The sequence below is a fragment of the Ascochyta rabiei genome, chromosome 12 (assembly GCF_004011695.2).
Source record: "Ascochyta rabiei chromosome 12, complete sequence".
Lineage (NCBI taxonomy): Eukaryota > Fungi > Ascomycota > Dothideomycetes > Pleosporales > Didymellaceae > Ascochyta > Ascochyta rabiei.
Window position 1 is genome coordinate 1440813 of NC_082416.1, and position 15075 is coordinate 1455887.

At 53.5% G+C, this 15075-nt stretch overlaps 4 protein-coding genes across 5 annotated transcripts, besides 4 other annotated features; all 4 read right to left on the minus strand.

Moving 5' to 3' along the window:
• The first annotated feature begins 510 nt into the window (after nt 1-510).
• Nucleotides 511-550: a tandem repeat.
• A 145-nt stretch (nt 551-695) lies between these two features.
• EKO05_0007552 (uncharacterized protein) lies at nt 696-2368 on the minus strand (the record flags this gene model as incomplete). Its single annotated transcript, XM_038943377.2, has 6 exons — nt 696-1036; nt 1087-1142; nt 1190-1371; nt 1417-1970; nt 2021-2299; nt 2362-2368. 6 exons carry the CDS (start codon nt 2366-2368, stop codon nt 696-698), a joined length of 1419 nt encoding a protein of 472 aa, XP_038793844.2.
• Nucleotides 2369-3941: 1573 nt separating this feature from the next.
• Nucleotides 3942-4018: a tandem repeat.
• A 551-nt stretch (nt 4019-4569) lies between these two features.
• Nucleotides 4570-4594: a tandem repeat.
• A 1705-nt stretch (nt 4595-6299) lies between these two features.
• EKO05_0007553 (uncharacterized protein) lies at nt 6300-7922 on the minus strand (the record flags this gene model as incomplete). Its single annotated transcript, XM_038943231.1, has 2 exons — nt 6300-7534; nt 7586-7922. 2 exons carry the CDS (start codon nt 7920-7922, stop codon nt 6300-6302), a joined length of 1572 nt encoding a protein of 523 aa, XP_038793843.1.
• Nucleotides 7104-7152: a tandem repeat.
• A 3146-nt stretch (nt 7923-11068) lies between the features above and the next one.
• EKO05_0007554 (DNA kinase/phosphatase Pnk1) lies at nt 11069-13129 on the minus strand (the record flags this gene model as incomplete). Of its 2 annotated transcripts, XM_038943225.1 has the most annotated exons (9): nt 11069-11119; nt 11197-11313; nt 11492-11640; nt 11712-11990; nt 12063-12199; nt 12263-12592; nt 12655-12767; nt 12839-12999; nt 13051-13129. In XM_038943225.1, 9 exons carry the CDS (start codon nt 13127-13129, stop codon nt 11069-11071), a joined length of 1416 nt encoding a protein of 471 aa, XP_038793842.1. The 2 variants fall into 2 exon arrangements, with proteins under 2 accessions (XP_038793842.1, XP_059493053.1); XM_059637070.1 differs by having other exon boundaries at nt 12655-13129.
• A 701-nt stretch (nt 13130-13830) lies between these two features.
• On the minus strand, nt 13831-14654 carry EKO05_0007555 (uncharacterized protein; the record flags this gene model as incomplete). The annotated part of the gene is made up of 2 exons (XM_038943283.2): nt 13831-14224; nt 14272-14654. 2 exons carry the CDS (start codon nt 14652-14654, stop codon nt 13831-13833), a joined length of 777 nt encoding a protein of 258 aa, XP_038793841.2.
• Between the last annotated feature and the right edge of the window lie 421 nt (nt 14655-15075).

Sequence of the window (15075 nt, forward strand, 5' to 3'; positions counted from 1 at the left end):
CGGCTGCATCGTTCAGGAAGGTAGACGTGAAGTCCTGCAAAGCAATCCAGTTCACATTGACAGGACCGACCAGCGCTCAGTCTTCGATTGCAGCATCTGCAGCGTGGCCACCATCAGCCGTGGCGGCCGCAAAACCCTCGCTCGCTGCCCACGCGAGAGACGTGTTGTCTGCACCAGTCACCCATTCGCCCCTACCTGCACCGAGAAATTGCCCAGACCAGTGTTTTGCAGTGAACAGCCAGACAATGGTGTTGATGATGCTGTTGTAGCCCTTATGCGTGTACGTGACAACAACTCCACACATATCGAGGCCGGTGGCATTCTTAGCATAGTGATTTTGCTTGCCTGAGACACTCAAGGACAGATTGGAGTAGAAACTATCTCCAATTTTGATCAACCCTAAGAAGACGCTCGCTGCAAACCTCACCAAGGAGGATGCTGCTGTCGCTGTTGAACAGGTTCACATGAGAGCGACGAAGGTTCCCAACTTGTGTCTTATACCTTGTGTCTTGTATCATGTATCATGTATCATGTATCATGTATCTTGTATGGATGGAAGGTGACTTGAACAAAATAATTGACAAGAGATACTAGTGTTCGATATCTGACTGTGGCAGCCGATCATTTCGAGGTAGTCTGAGAAACCTTACCCTTGCAGCTGTAACATCGATACATGACACCTCAGCCAGTTCTTTTCAGACCGCTTCCTTCGTCTCAACGTGCTCTGTGCTTGCGCTCCGCCTCCTCTTTTCGTCGGTCTCACCTGCTTCTCCTCGTGCAATACGTGCGTCAGCCTCGATGAACTCCGCAGGTCGACGTAACTGAACAGCCAACGTGTTCCTGTGAATAAGAATACCGGGCTTGGTTTCGAAAAATCTATCAATGTCCTCCAAAGATCTGTTCGCGGTCTCTGGGTACAGGAAGTATGTGATTGGAATGAAGGAAAAGCAGATGACAGCCCAGATGATCCAGAACTTGTAACCAAGTTTTTGGATGCCAGGTAATGTGGCTTGCACGACAGCATAGTTGCAGATCCCTTTCTTAAGTCAGTGACCTTCCTTAATGCTATTCTCTTCGTGGACTTACAGTTGGTGCTCATCGCCAATGACGCACCCTTCGTACGCATTTCAAGAGCGTTGATTCTGTGACTGGGTTAGCAATGGCTGTAGTTGTATAATTGAAATCTTACTCAGTAGGGTATAACCATGGCACTCCAAGAACGCCCATGCCGAAGCTAGCAAAGAAGATAAAGAAGAATGAAACGGCTACTATGCCAAGCTTGTAAGAGTCTCCGCCAGCTTCGGCCTGACCTTGTGCTGCTGCAATTACGATCCAACAGATTGAGCAGGCTGCGGCGGAACACATCATGACCTAACATTTGTAAGTAATAGCCTATCGACGACCAGGATTTCTCACCTTGCGTCTACCATATCGCTCGATCACGAAGTAGGCCAAGCAGGCAAAGATCAAGTAATCAACAGACCCAGCAGCAGCTAGAATCCTTGACAAGAGCTCTGAGATCCCCAGTGAGTTGATGAAGATGTAGCTCATGAAATAGCTGGTGACGTTTATTCCAGAAATCTGATTCATGGCCTGCATCCAAGCCCCCAGGATCATGCGTCTCAGAACCCCACTTGGGCCCTTACCGCTCAGCAACTGCCACCAGGTGTAAGTATTCATGTGTTCGCGATCGAGGATATCCTTGATGATGTTGTACTGTGTAATCACTGTTGGTGAGTCCGGTGTTGCACCATGGCCCTCCAGAGCGGCAATGACTTCTAGTGCTTCTTCATGCTTGCCTTTGCGGATCAGCAGTCGTGGAGAGTCTGGAAGGAACGGACACATCGCGTAAATGCAGAAGGTAAAAAACAGTTGAAAGGCAAGGGGGAAGCGCCATGCAACGTCTCGAGGAGCGAAGGAAAACCCAAGTGTGAGCCAGTTCGAGATACTAAAGCCGGTGATGCAGTTGGCTTGAGACGTATTAGTGGAAGTATCGAGACGTAGCTCAAGCTCCACTTACCCATCTGGATGATGACCAGCTTGCCTCTACTGTTCATCTTACTGGTCTCTGCTTGCCAGACACCAGCTGTGGCAGTGTTCATGCCGGTTCCAAGACCGGCCACAATTCTTCCAACCATCATGCTCGCGACCGTCCAACTGCATGTTTGGATGATCGCTCCGATGCCGATGACGGTGGACCCAAGTATTATCTGGCGAGGCCGGCCAAGCAAGTCTCCGGTCCATATTGTACTCATAGCACCGATGAAGCAGCCAATGTTATAGATTGATGTCATGACTCCTGAGCCGCCGTCAATAACCGGTTTCTTTACGGCCATTTGCATAGCTTGTAGTCGTACGTACCTTGCATGTTTGCAGATGGATAGCCGAACGTGTGCAGAAAGTCCTCACTGATGATGACATTGCCGAAGACGCCCTGATCATATCCGTAGAATCTACACCTTGTCAGCTTCACTGTACTAGTATCGTAGATTATGCACATGCATCAGAACCGTTGAGGCTGCGATGGAGATCCAGACTGTAAGTCTTTCACCTGATCCACCAAGGTATTTGCGTGGCATGGCTGTTGATGACTTGTAGACCCAGATCGCTTTCGAGCTTTCTTGACTCGGTATGTGTACAGTAGGGTTTTGCCAGATCCCACAGAAAACTAACAGAGCAGTATAAAAGCTGGATTGCGAGGTACAAGAAACGTTTGAAAAGTATCCAGGGTTCAATTCAGCGAGATCGGCAGTCCTTATACGGTACAGAAGGAGGGGCTTGCAGGACCACATCGTCTGCCGACCAACATGATAGCCGACGTTTCTGAGCTTCATCGTTGGGAAGGCGCACTTTTCCCCAGATTTCGAGTCACATCCCCCATACCCCAGGTCTTATCGTAGCCCTCGACCCACAGCGATCGCCTTCATTCGTCTGCGCGAGAGCCAAGACCGCACGATCCACATCACAAGTTCTGAAAAGAGGTGTCTAAGCGATCACGCTGCATGAGAGGGAGGAAAAAGATACCCTGGGGTAAGAGTGTTGATGTGAGAAGGCGGGAGAGTGATGCCCGGCTTACTATCTTGGGGAAAGCGGCAACTCTGGAAGCGTTGAGATGGATGGGGGAAGTGTGGCGAGCGGGGTAAAAAGGTGTTGCGACTGCCGAAGAGCATCACGACCTCACACAGCACGTCAGCATAGTCATATCTTGAGAGAGCATGTTGTCGAGTTTGCAGCCTCCTAACAGCTGCGGTCAAATTGTTAAGCTTGATGATATTCTAGGCCCAGCCCGTTCGTTCGACGTCTTTCGTCATGTCCGGAACTCCTTATTAGCACCTCAAATCACCATGCTTGATCAGTATAAACGCCTTGAGCGACAGAGTCTGTGATGCTGTCAACTGGTGTCCTTTCGACAACCTGAAATTCGAGGAAACTTCATGATCAAACGCCGTATGTTCACCGCGAGCGACGTTAGACTGACTACGCGACCAACTTGCTCGAGAAAGTTACCTCTTTGCAGACTTCCACGGACTGTAAGCAAATGATTCGGTTGAAGACAGGTGCCGCGAAAGAAGATTTTACACATTTGTCTCTCCTGCAGACAGTAAGTTGTTACACCTAGGTGAACAATTCATGAACATGCAATCCAGATCGCTATGAAGCACAGCTCAAGGACGAGGAATGTACCTACAGCACAACCGAACACATATGGAGTGATTAACTTCGAGATTTTGCGGACTTTGACTGCCTACGAGAAGCTCACTGCACAGAGGACGTACCGCCACAATGTACCGTCTGCTCAACAAAACTTATATAGCGACATCTCACGTCATGCCTCGACACGATCCGACACACACACACAACCTATTCTCCACCAGAGCATGCAAGCAACTCTCCAAAAGGCCCGAGAACATATTCCTTTTCCCTCAATTCTCCGTACGCATCAGCCACCCACTCCAACCCATGACCCACGTTCCCGCCCATCCACACTCGGCACTGACAAAACCCACCCACCCACCCATCTTCAAAGTCATGCAAACCGCACTAAAAAGCAAAGAACAGCCGCTAGATATCACATGCCTTTCCCCCCCGCCTCGCTTACCGCCCTACAGGTTACTTACAGCGTGCCAGCGTTTCAGCGCCGTGACACGACATCACGCACGCTGCCGAGTTGCGAGCGGAGAGGGCAGCCCTCGCCTGCACCCGCGGTTGACCGCGGTCCAGGTCAGCGGAGCGGAAGGGATGCACTGCGTCTGCGCTTTTGTTTCGGAGTTCCGAGAGGGGGCTAGGCGCTGTGTGTAGAGGGGGGCTGGACTAGTTGTGTAAGGGTGGGTTGTAGGGCGATGTTGTGGAACTGCTCGTACAGAGGGGAGGTGTATGGGATCCAATGATTGAAGAAGAATGTATGGCGAAGGAGCTTGCCACTGGGGTTTGATAGTCTCAGACGCGGATGTGGTGGATGGGTGGGGGGAGAAGCGGGGGAGGGAGGGTAGAAAGAACGACTGGACAAGTGTCAGAAACGCCAGGCGCGAATGCGGCTAGAGAACGTATACATGTATACGAACATGTCATGCAGTAGCAGCGGCAGCGGCAGCAGTCTGTGGCTTTGGTGAGCCAGCGTAGAGGGGCTGATAGGAGGAGCAGCACGAGCTAGAAGACGACTTGGCTGCGTTACCTGAGACAGCATTGCCGAACACATCTGACACTACAGCCACTTTGCAAATCCCACTTGCTCCACACTAACCGTAGATTGCGACTGGAATAGCATGCCGTGCATCTCGGCGCATCACCATGCAAGATGTTCCCGAGATCGATGCACCCAGAGGTAGGATGACTGGCTTTGCTCCTTCGACGCATGAGCATGTAGGCGCAAGGCGTGCATTGGAGTATTGGAAGGAGCTGAACGCACTTTTGGTTGTCAAGAGAAATAAGATCTTCGATCCCCTCGAGTCCAAGTTTGGCACCTCAGTATACCATTCCGGGCCAGACACTCTCTAGCGACATGGCTACCTCAACCAGTCACACGCCACACACAGCCCCGGTACACGCCCATCTGCAGAATCCCCGTAATGACGATCTTCCCGCTTTCAATCGTTCCACCGCGCTTCGCTTGTGCGTACAGCAAGGCGACACCTGCGTCACGCTTGCCTGCCATCGAGGAAAAGCGGTACAGCATCGTAGTACAAAAAGCCGGTCACCGGCGAAGCGAGGCCCTTGTACGTTGCTACCAACCCCCGCTTTTTCCTGGCCCGGCCTTGTAGACTCTGATACACGACAAGGGATCGCCCAGGAAGGAGATGTATGTGTGGGGATGGAGAGTGGAGAAGTGGAGAGACATGGCACCCTCGAGCAGGCTTCTAGAGCATGTCAGGCCGGTCGTGGTGGTGTGAGTACGACCTCTTGTTGCCGTGAGACATGTTGCGGGTAGAGTGTTGAGGCGTCGAGGTTGGGATGTGGGATGACGGTGTACAGGCGGTGAGCACAGGATGTGCAGGTGTAATGTGAGGATAGCAGATGCAGCATGTGATGCAGGCGTCTGTGAGAGTAGTCCCTCCCGCTGAGGTTGATGTCAACAGCAAGGATGACAGACTGCAAGATGCGAAATCTGAAAGTAGACAAGAACTGATGGTGATGATCGTAAAGCATTTCAATTGATGGATTTCAATGACTAGCTTGCCGCTTCTTGGCTGGGCCGTCCAGATGCGTCGCATCTGAATGCTTGAGCTACACAAAGCCAGTAGTCCCACCTGCCACTCATTAGGTCCCATGGCCAGACTCCGCCCCATGTCCACCCATTAGAGTTATAGATTGAAACATTTGAAAAGAGCATGATGCTCATTTGGGTATCGGCACAACCGCCGTATGACCCACGACTGCGCTTGCCACCATCAGTCCCAGACTAGGACGATTGGGTATAGCCGTCGACAAGAGAGCTGTCTCTTGGAACTTGACAGCAAGGAAGTAGAGCAAAACAAATGGCTGAAGAGCCTCGCTGCGTGTGACATGTCGTGATACGCTTTTATAAGCAGGATTGGTCGCCCCCAACCCCGCTTGTAACTCCGCAAAGATCCCATTGAAGGGTTACACAGATACCAACCATTGTACTGTGAAGGAGTTTACCTCTCTAGATTCGTAAAGTGACAAAGAAAATTCGTGATAAGGATCGGTCGTGGCTCGAATGGTTCGGCCGAGATTTGGTCATACAGGTCGTACATCGTCAAACCCTTGGCAGCAGTAGATACTGCAATGGGCCATAATCGCACAGAGATATAAACAGGATAGAACGGTTGCGACTGCAGGGTCTAATGGCCTCGAATGCCAGCCGACGAACGGCCGAGCAGAGAACCGGGGAGCAGGTCGCTAAGGAATTTGAAAAAGGCGCGCTTGCGCGAAGGGGTCTTGAGCATCATCGGTGAGGCTATTTGGACCATCGGGCCGACGATGTCTTCGTCGCCAAGCTTGGGGAATTTGCCTTCGCTCTTCGGATCGTTGAGCGTAGGCATCTTACTGAGAGGAGCTGGCTCGACTGGCGACATTGGCTCGACTGGCGACAACTGGCCGATGGCCGCGGCGTGCGAAGTGGCTAGTTCGTGGTTCTTCCTCCACTCAGAGTCGATCTCCGCCCACTTTTGTTCGGTGAGCGTGTAGTGCTTCGAGGTCACACCGTAGTGTTCTGCGGTTCGCACTTGATGCTTTGCATAGTTGCAGCGTGCTTGCTCCCAGTCGGCGAAGAGCTGTCGCAACGAAGCTGCGTCGCAGCGCTCGAGCGCATAGGGTTCCGGCAGAATGGTGAAGTTCGCGTGTCCCAGGAGATTGGTCCACTTGTCATTAGGGTCGGCCAGCATCATGGGTGGAATGTCTGCAGATGCCACAGCGTATCCAGGACGCGATGTTTTGATGGACGCAAAAGATGGTTTGGCCGACAACGTAGGCGTAGGGTAAGCTCGAACTGGTGGGGTGCCCATAGGTGTAGGAACGCATGACTGCGATGCATCAGCAATGGTGGGTGACTGAAGGGGCGACGACGCCGGCAGGTCATCCCGGCACATCAGCAGCGGAGGCAGAAGAGGCGTAGTGGCATAACGCTCAGCGTCGACCTGCTCCGGGTCGATGTCGATGTCGATGGCGTTGGCTTTGGCGACGTCGATCTCCATGGGTGAAACGGGGCTTTCGTTGAGTTGCTCCATGCTGTGAGCAGGCGTGGGAACCTGGGAGTACTGTTGCGACACATCAAACGAGGCGACATGGCGAATGGAGCTGGTGATCGACGATGAACGTGTGGACGGAACACGAGATGGCGTCTCACTCCTCGAGACCCTGCTGAAGCTTGACGAGGCCCTCTTGCGTTCTCTGACCTTGCGCGACAAAGAAGGGAAACGTCTTTCGATCTTGTTGGTAATGTTGTTTGCGGATGACTCCAGGGATCGTCGACGCTTGGCCATGCGAATTTCCGCATCCACGGAGCGGAAGTACTCGTCCTGGAATTCATAGGCTCTGGCAATTTCACAGTTGGTTTCGTGGCCATTGTCAGTGTCGCCTGTGAGTGTATGAGTTTTTGCGATCATGTTAGGGCCAGGACTCAACCTACATGAGCAGCGGTGCGTCTCTTCATTTCCATAGTGGTACTCTTGCTCGACAGGCTCTTCAGTCAGCTTAGGCAGCTTGCCAGAGGCATTGGCAGCATCGATGATCTCGTGAGTTGGTGGACTTGACGAGAGAGAAGAGGCCGAGCTGGGGAAGCGGAAGTGACCACGCGCATAGAGACTTGGCGTGGGCGGCGTGGAGCACTCGGAAGCCGAGTAGAAACCAGAGTCGGCGCAGGAGTAGACAGACGAGGTTGGGTCGGCAGACATGTCAAGAGAGCTCTTGGACGACTTGCGCGCAGCAACGAGTTTGGGAAGAATCAGTGGTTTGAGGTCGTGCATGTTGGTGTTTGGGTGCCGAGGCGTGACGTGAATTTGATGGACGGGTGCTGGGATCCCATCACCAGCTTAAGAGCAAACCGCGCGCCGTATGGCTGGTGGCCGATTGCTGACTCTCCAGAGAATGGCGGTCGCGGATTGTTTGGAAGAGAGCCCTGGAGGGTGCCACGAAGCAGGACCACGTATGTACCCTTTGGCCTGTTTATCTTGCAGAAGAGCTCTAGGAAAGTCAGCAGCCGTCGGCTGGCGCACCCAATGCGGAAGACACGTGAGAGCGGTTGGCAGCTGGGGTAGGCTACTCACGATTGGCGTTTCGAAAGCTCGCAAATCAATAGTGCAGCGGTGAGTTGATTCGAGCGAGAGACAGCGCAGCGACAACGCGAGTGCAAGCTGGCAAGGAGCGACGACTGACGTGGGCAAGCAGGACAACAACCAAAGTCGGGGGGGATGGGGCACGATTTGTGTGTGGGCAGCGGCGCACGGCGGTAGCTCCTCCCCACTGGGACCGCGCGCCAAGGCCTCACCAGAAAGCAACACCCTCGACTGCAGCTATTCCCGTCTTTGTCTAGCCACCTGGCGGCCCATTCACTCTGCCTCCCCGGTTTCGTGCGGGCCGTCATGAGTCGTCTCGCCGGTATCACAGCGCTGGTGATGCCCTGCGGCCCTGCCACCACCCCGTGCCAGCTTGGTCCAAGGGCTCCCTCGCAACCCTCACGCCAGGACACGCTGCGACGCCGCTGCTTTGTGCTTGTCCGCAGCATTTGCGCCGCTGTTTGGGCACCAGGATCGATCGCTGTGGGCTTGTTGCTGTAGTAGCAGGCACCTGACGTCCACTTGCTCCGCACATGATCTGGTCTGGACACTCTCATTTTTCATCCCTCCGATGCTAAATGCGAAGCCTGTCGTTGGTGGAGGCGTTGAAAATACCCCGGTCCCATGCGAACTCTATTACCGGCCGTTGACGAATCCATAAAAAGATAAAAAAGACTCTGCGGGTGGGTAAGCCAGCCAGGAACAATGGTTCCCTCAAAGTACGTCAGCGCTTTTCCTATTTTCTATATTTCATTTTCTATTTCCACAGACTTTGCCGTTGATTCGCAGGTGTTGAGTCTGCGCTTTGTCACTGCTTTGCCGACCTGAGGTGTCTGTGTTACCAGCGCTGTGGTGTCTGACAGATTGTCCATGTGCGTGCAACCGTGGCTCAGTTGACAGACTACGGGGCAGTGCAAGGATGGAGAGTGGTTCAACAGGTGCTGTGCCTGCGGTTGCATTCCTCTTCTCGACTCGGGCGCTTTCTTCTCGCCCTTGTCCGTGTTGCAGCGATGACATCGACGGGCGTTATTCAGCTGTTGTCATCGGTTTCCCTCCCGTCGTTTTCCCGCTTGGTTCGAGACACACTGGCGGTTTGGGCCGCCGAGGTGCCCCAACCCAGATCAACAAACAAAACATCCCGCTGTCAGAGCCGCAAAACAGTCAAACATCAGGGCCTCTCATTTGCCCAATGGCTCACAAGTTGCGTCACTTTCCGTAAACTCTGTGCCACCTGACTCTCGTGACACCGGCAAGTCTCACAACACAGCTGTGACATGGTGCGGGTGTGCCTGGGGAGAGGCTGGGAGAACCTTTCAGCCCAGCGAAAAGCCAGCAGCGTCCAGACAAATCGGAAGGATTGGCTGGAACGCTAACTGTTGGATGAGTACCTGATTGGGAGCGGTCCTTGCCGCGCTTACCGACCAGAGGTTGGTGTGCTTTTCTCGACGACCTCTGATTCCTCAGATGCTGCAAGCCTCACTGACCTCAGCGGCCAACGCATCACTTCGCGACAACGTTCACGCCTTTCCTTTTCCCCCCCCTCTACGAGCCGGCTTCGGCAACAGTGTTCACACCTCCTTGCAAAGGTTGCCAGATGTTCCACCTTCAAACCGCATGATTCGCGTGGGGTTGAGAGACCGCGGCACATGTTGAATCGCAGTTCATCCAAGCAACAGAGATTTCGGGGCCGCGCCATGCTGCATCGAGGTACTAGTGCGCGATTACGAACTCGGTAACAGGTCCCCGGGATGAGTGGGCTGAACGCCCGCACCACGCCCGCTGCTCAGATCATGACCGACATGACGACAGACGAAAGACGAGAGCTCGCCGTGTCGGACCGGGCTCAACTCGGCTGTTGTCCGGCCCTTCGCAGCACTCCAACGGAGCTCCCTCCAACGCTTGCCCTGGAGCCTTACTGCACTGAGCAGCACAAGCGACCACGGCACGGCAAATGCAGAGACGGACGGGAGAACACCGTTTGCCCAGCATCCCAACGCTCAACTTGCATCGTGTTCAGCCGGTGAGCATGTGCTCGCCCGCAGCGCCTGCTGGCCAGACTTGGGAGCTCCGCAAAACCAGAATGGCAGAATGGATACTCAGTTGACTTCACTTTCTCGTACGTAGTTGATGCAGTCGCCCACCGGTGCACAGCCAGTGCGCTCTGTTCATGACACCATTACCATTTGAGATCTTCCGATGATGGAACAGACGGCTTGTTGCGTCTGGCGGTCTCGAACGCACCACGTGGGCCTCTCTGAATTTTAGCGGTTGCCGATCTTTCTGCGAAAGGTCGACCGCCCAAAATGGCAAATGTGCCGTGTTATCGATAAGCAGACAACCGCCTCCATCACGGAATGCTGGCGCGTGCAAGGATCCCTCAATGTGGTTCCGTCGCCCCGCGTGGTTGATCCCATGTTGACGATGCGCTGGCCCGTGGAAACGTGTCGATGCTTTCATCGGACTGCTGACATACACGCAATCCATCCGTGTTTGACCGTCTGCCATGTATCATGTACTTGACCCAGGGCTGCAGCTACACTGCGCTGCAATGTACCGCGGTCCATGGTACAGGGAACATGACAGAATTGCTGGGACTTACTACATCAGCCCGAACGCAACACCTCGGAGACTATAGCTGCGAGCATGTGCACGCTTCGAGCTTACGACACAACCACTGTGTACATTTGGCAGCTTCGTAAAGCCCTGCAGCAACATCCGGCCAATTGGCGAAATCTCACTGCAGCGTCGTCGTAAGCGTTCGCGCCAGGAATTCCTCCACGTTTAGGATAATCCCAACAATCGGTATCGCGAGTCTACTATGTAATATACTCTTCCACTCATACCCAGTACTTGCTCCATAGCTCCCTCTGCTCATCGGAGCCAGTGAACTGGCCTCGGTTAGCAGCTTGTTCTACACACCACACCAGCGCCAAACATGTCTAGTTTGCGGTTGTACGACACTTACCGCGAAGTCTACCTTGATGATCTCTTGGAACCCCTCCTCCAGCTTTGGTGCACGGTGTCTTGACGCAAAGCTGGTGAACGCAATTTTCGGCAACATGGTCCTGTTTTCGGGATTGGCCTAAAGGCAGTCAGTGAACGATACCAATACTTCCTAGCGAGTACCGATGGGAGCCCGGGGACCTTTCTCTGCGATCCCGTTGGCGCTAGCTAGAAGCTCCGTCGCGTGCGGAAGTAACTCGATCGGGCAAGCTCGTCGAGCCGGTACCTGGGCTAGCAACTAGTGTTGGCCAACTTACTTCTGGACCAAGATTCAACGCACGGAATGTGTCGTTGTGTTCACACAGTTTAGCCGATGCTGTAAAGAGTATGCAGCGAATGGGCATGGAGTGTTTCTTTGCCAGATTCACCCATACGGCGCGCACATCTTGGTCCGCGTTGGTGTTATCTAGAAGCTCTTAGTATACATGTCGATATGCAGCGTCAACGCCAACAGGGCGGGGTGCCGAAGCAACGTACCAACCACCACACTTGTGCCTTCTTCGATGAGCGCAGTGGCTGCTTTTACGCATTTCTCGCGCTGTTTCAAGCTGTTACTCAATGCGCCGACAGGTGGTACAGCACGTGTGATCATGCATGTAAACGATGCCGAAGCACTTACAGTCTTGAGGATGTCTTGGTTGACACGGGCATAACCCAGCGGTTGTAGATGCTTCCAATAGAACGACGACTTGCCAGCACCGGGGCTACCGACTAAAAGGACGATCTCCAATACGTCAGTCTTCGTAATGATGGGATCTACATAGCATCAGCATCTGGACTCTTTGATAATAGCACTATTTCCGGGTGGCTGCTAATCATTTGACATACCTGCAGGTCTTGGATTATCGACCAGCTTGTTTGTGAAAGTAGTTGGATCGAAGCTCCTCCCAAACGGACTAGGACTCTGTTGCAGAAAGTACTCCTCCGGCGTATGGAATGGTAAGCCTACGTTGGCTGCAAAATCCCTGTGACGACTTTAGCACCATGTACGTACAAGTCGCAATGCGAGATTCGAGACTGCAGCATACCTGTCGACACATGAGTGGTCGTTGACGCTTATTCCAGCCACCGCCTCGCGGCCACCGGCGTCGCCAACAAAAAAAGAGTTCTCTAGGTCAACGGCTTCCATGCCATCAAGGTCGTGATCATCCAATAACTCTACCCACATTCCCACTCGTGGTTTGCGATATCCGTCCCGGCCCGTAGCTGCATACACCGTGACCGGTAGGCTGAGCTGGCTGAGCACTGCCGAGACTTTACCCTTGAAGTCCGCCAATCGCTTCTGGTCAGACTTGACAGTCTTCGGATCTGATTTGAGGCTGATACCGCCTTGGTTGCTCATCACTGCAAGAAGGAACCTGTTCGACATAGCCAGGTCAGTACAGACAATGTGATGTGCATGTGCTTCATGTTGCCTCACCCGTCCTCGTGAAGCTTCCTGAGAGCTCCTGGGACACTGCTGTGCCACCATTTCCAGTCGCTGGCATCACGGCCAAACTTCTTTCCAGATGCAGTCGTCACTAATGTTGAATCCTGCAGTACTAACATTAGCGAAAAATTGTCGCACAAACAAACGAGCTGCTTGCGTCTTCCTGCAGACATACGAAATCAAAAGCTGCCACTCTCCGCTTGGCTGTACTGGCTAGTGGAGCTGTAGATGAAGCATTGTATCGGCCGACAAGCAGGCTGTCCTTCACGACTCGCCACGTCATCGTCTCAGGCTCTTTCTTCGACGCGGGAGTGAAGAAACTGGCTACTGCTTTGTCTGCATTTCATGTGAGCTAAAACTAGTCGCATTCGCATTGCCACAGCTCACTTGTCGTGTGGGACTGCTGCCGCCTTTTTGCTGGTGGAGGAGACACTTGTTTTTCGCCGCTGCTAGGTCGCTTCCTCATACTGGGTCTCTCCGGCATGTATGCTCTTCTCCGTTTGTGGTAAATACCGAGAGTAGATTTGCACACGTCGTGGTGTTGATGGTGTGATGACGCAGTTTGTTGATTTGCGCAAGGCTGTTGAAGTTGAATTGTACGTCAAACGCGAGACACGCTTCCGCGCTAGCACGTGCCTAGGACGTCGAACACAGCACAGCACATGCTTATTCAGTCTCTCCTGTCCTGTCCGTCACACATAATCAAAAAAAAGGGCCTTCAGGGAGCCGTAGCCCGGTTAGCGTGTATTGGGTTTTATTGGCTGGCTGCAATACCACACCTTCGATTGTCCAGGTACAGCTTATAAAGTATAACCATTTAGGTTCTTCCCAATTGGACTTTACTTGGGACGCGAGCGTCATACGGTTCACTAACGTTGGTCTGCGCCAATTCGCTTTCACGAGATAAAAACGTAGAACCACAGCCTGACTTTGTGCCCAAACCTACATGAATCAACCACCACGCGTGATACGCTGCATCGGACATGCTTCCTCGGTGCAACAACACGTTGAATAGGCACTAGAAAGATATAGGTAGTCGCTGCCGGGCGCTTGAGACTTTTTCAGTCAGCTTTAAGTTCCGTGCGAGCATGCCTTCTACTCCGCGAGATCTTCAGCAGCGAGATACCTGACTGCTCACACAACTGGCAAGGCTTCAAAGGCACTGTTTCAACGATTCTGCGGTTGACCTTGCGCCTGTGCTTGTACTTGAGCCTTGGTGATAGCCCCAGGCGGTGGCTTGTATTTAACTCGTGTGTCCATAGTGAGACGATCAGGCAAAGTCAGTTCTACGCAGCCTTTCATCTGCGTCTGGAACCTCTTGAGCTCATTGACACCAGACTCCAACACAGATGCATCCTTGAAATCCTGGACACGCACCTTTGCCTCCAGTATGTACGTGCCGCTCTGGTCCAGCAGCTGCAGGGACTCGAACGCTGGCGGATTGACCTTTGGTTCTGTTTGCAGATTGCGAACAGCGGGCTCGTGGAGTATGCGATGGAGGAGGATGACGACGTTTCCGTGAACAAAGCGGTGTCCTTCGATGTAGTACTCGGTGACAAAGCTACGGTTTGATCAGACATGCCAGCGCGGTGCAAGGGACGACATTACCGATTTGGTCCGGCGGCGGTCACGAACGCGTGGGGATCTCCCCCAATGAGGTCAGTGGTGTTGGTGAAGCGTATCGAGACCCCTCTATCCCCGGTGTCCGGTATGTCCTCGAACAACGTTGCCCACCGGGGCTCCTCGCCGCCTTCGAAGTCGACATGGGCAGAGAGCGTGTCATTTGCTTTGCTGTCACGTTTCCCAAAGTCTTCTTTGGACAGCTTCTGCACCAGGTGCGTATAGTAAAGCTGGGTAGGCGTGGTGGCCTGCTGCTTCTGCTTCACAGCAACGGCTTGCGTGCCACCACGGCGCAGGTGAGAGCCGGGCTCCTCAGGCTCGCGCTCAGGTTTGTAGACGATGCGCCGCTGGAGTGTACGGCGGGGCTGCATGGCAGCAACGCCCGCGAGAATTTTTAGGACCTGATCATGACGTGCGGCCGACACCTGGCCATAGAGGAGCAACTCGTGCATTGAGTGTTTTAAGTGGGAGCGGACGGGGAGGGGAGAAGTCGCACTCTGGCGCAACACAATCGATATGCAATTCCCTTGCGTCAATGGTGGGGTTGATAAGGAACGGCGGGCAAGCTCACGCGCAATTGGCGGGGAGAGGGTGCGCTTGTGTGTACTTGGCTACGGTAGCTGGCATAAGTTGTGTGAGTGGGTCGTGCAGTAGCTGACGGTCAAGCCCTGCGAGTTGAAAGTTTTACAGCTCTGCACAGGGAGACAGCAAGGACAGTCAGTCGCTGGGGCTATTCTCATTCGATCGGATGGACTGTGGCCGTTCTCGCGTCTTCGGTCTGTCTCCCTGGCA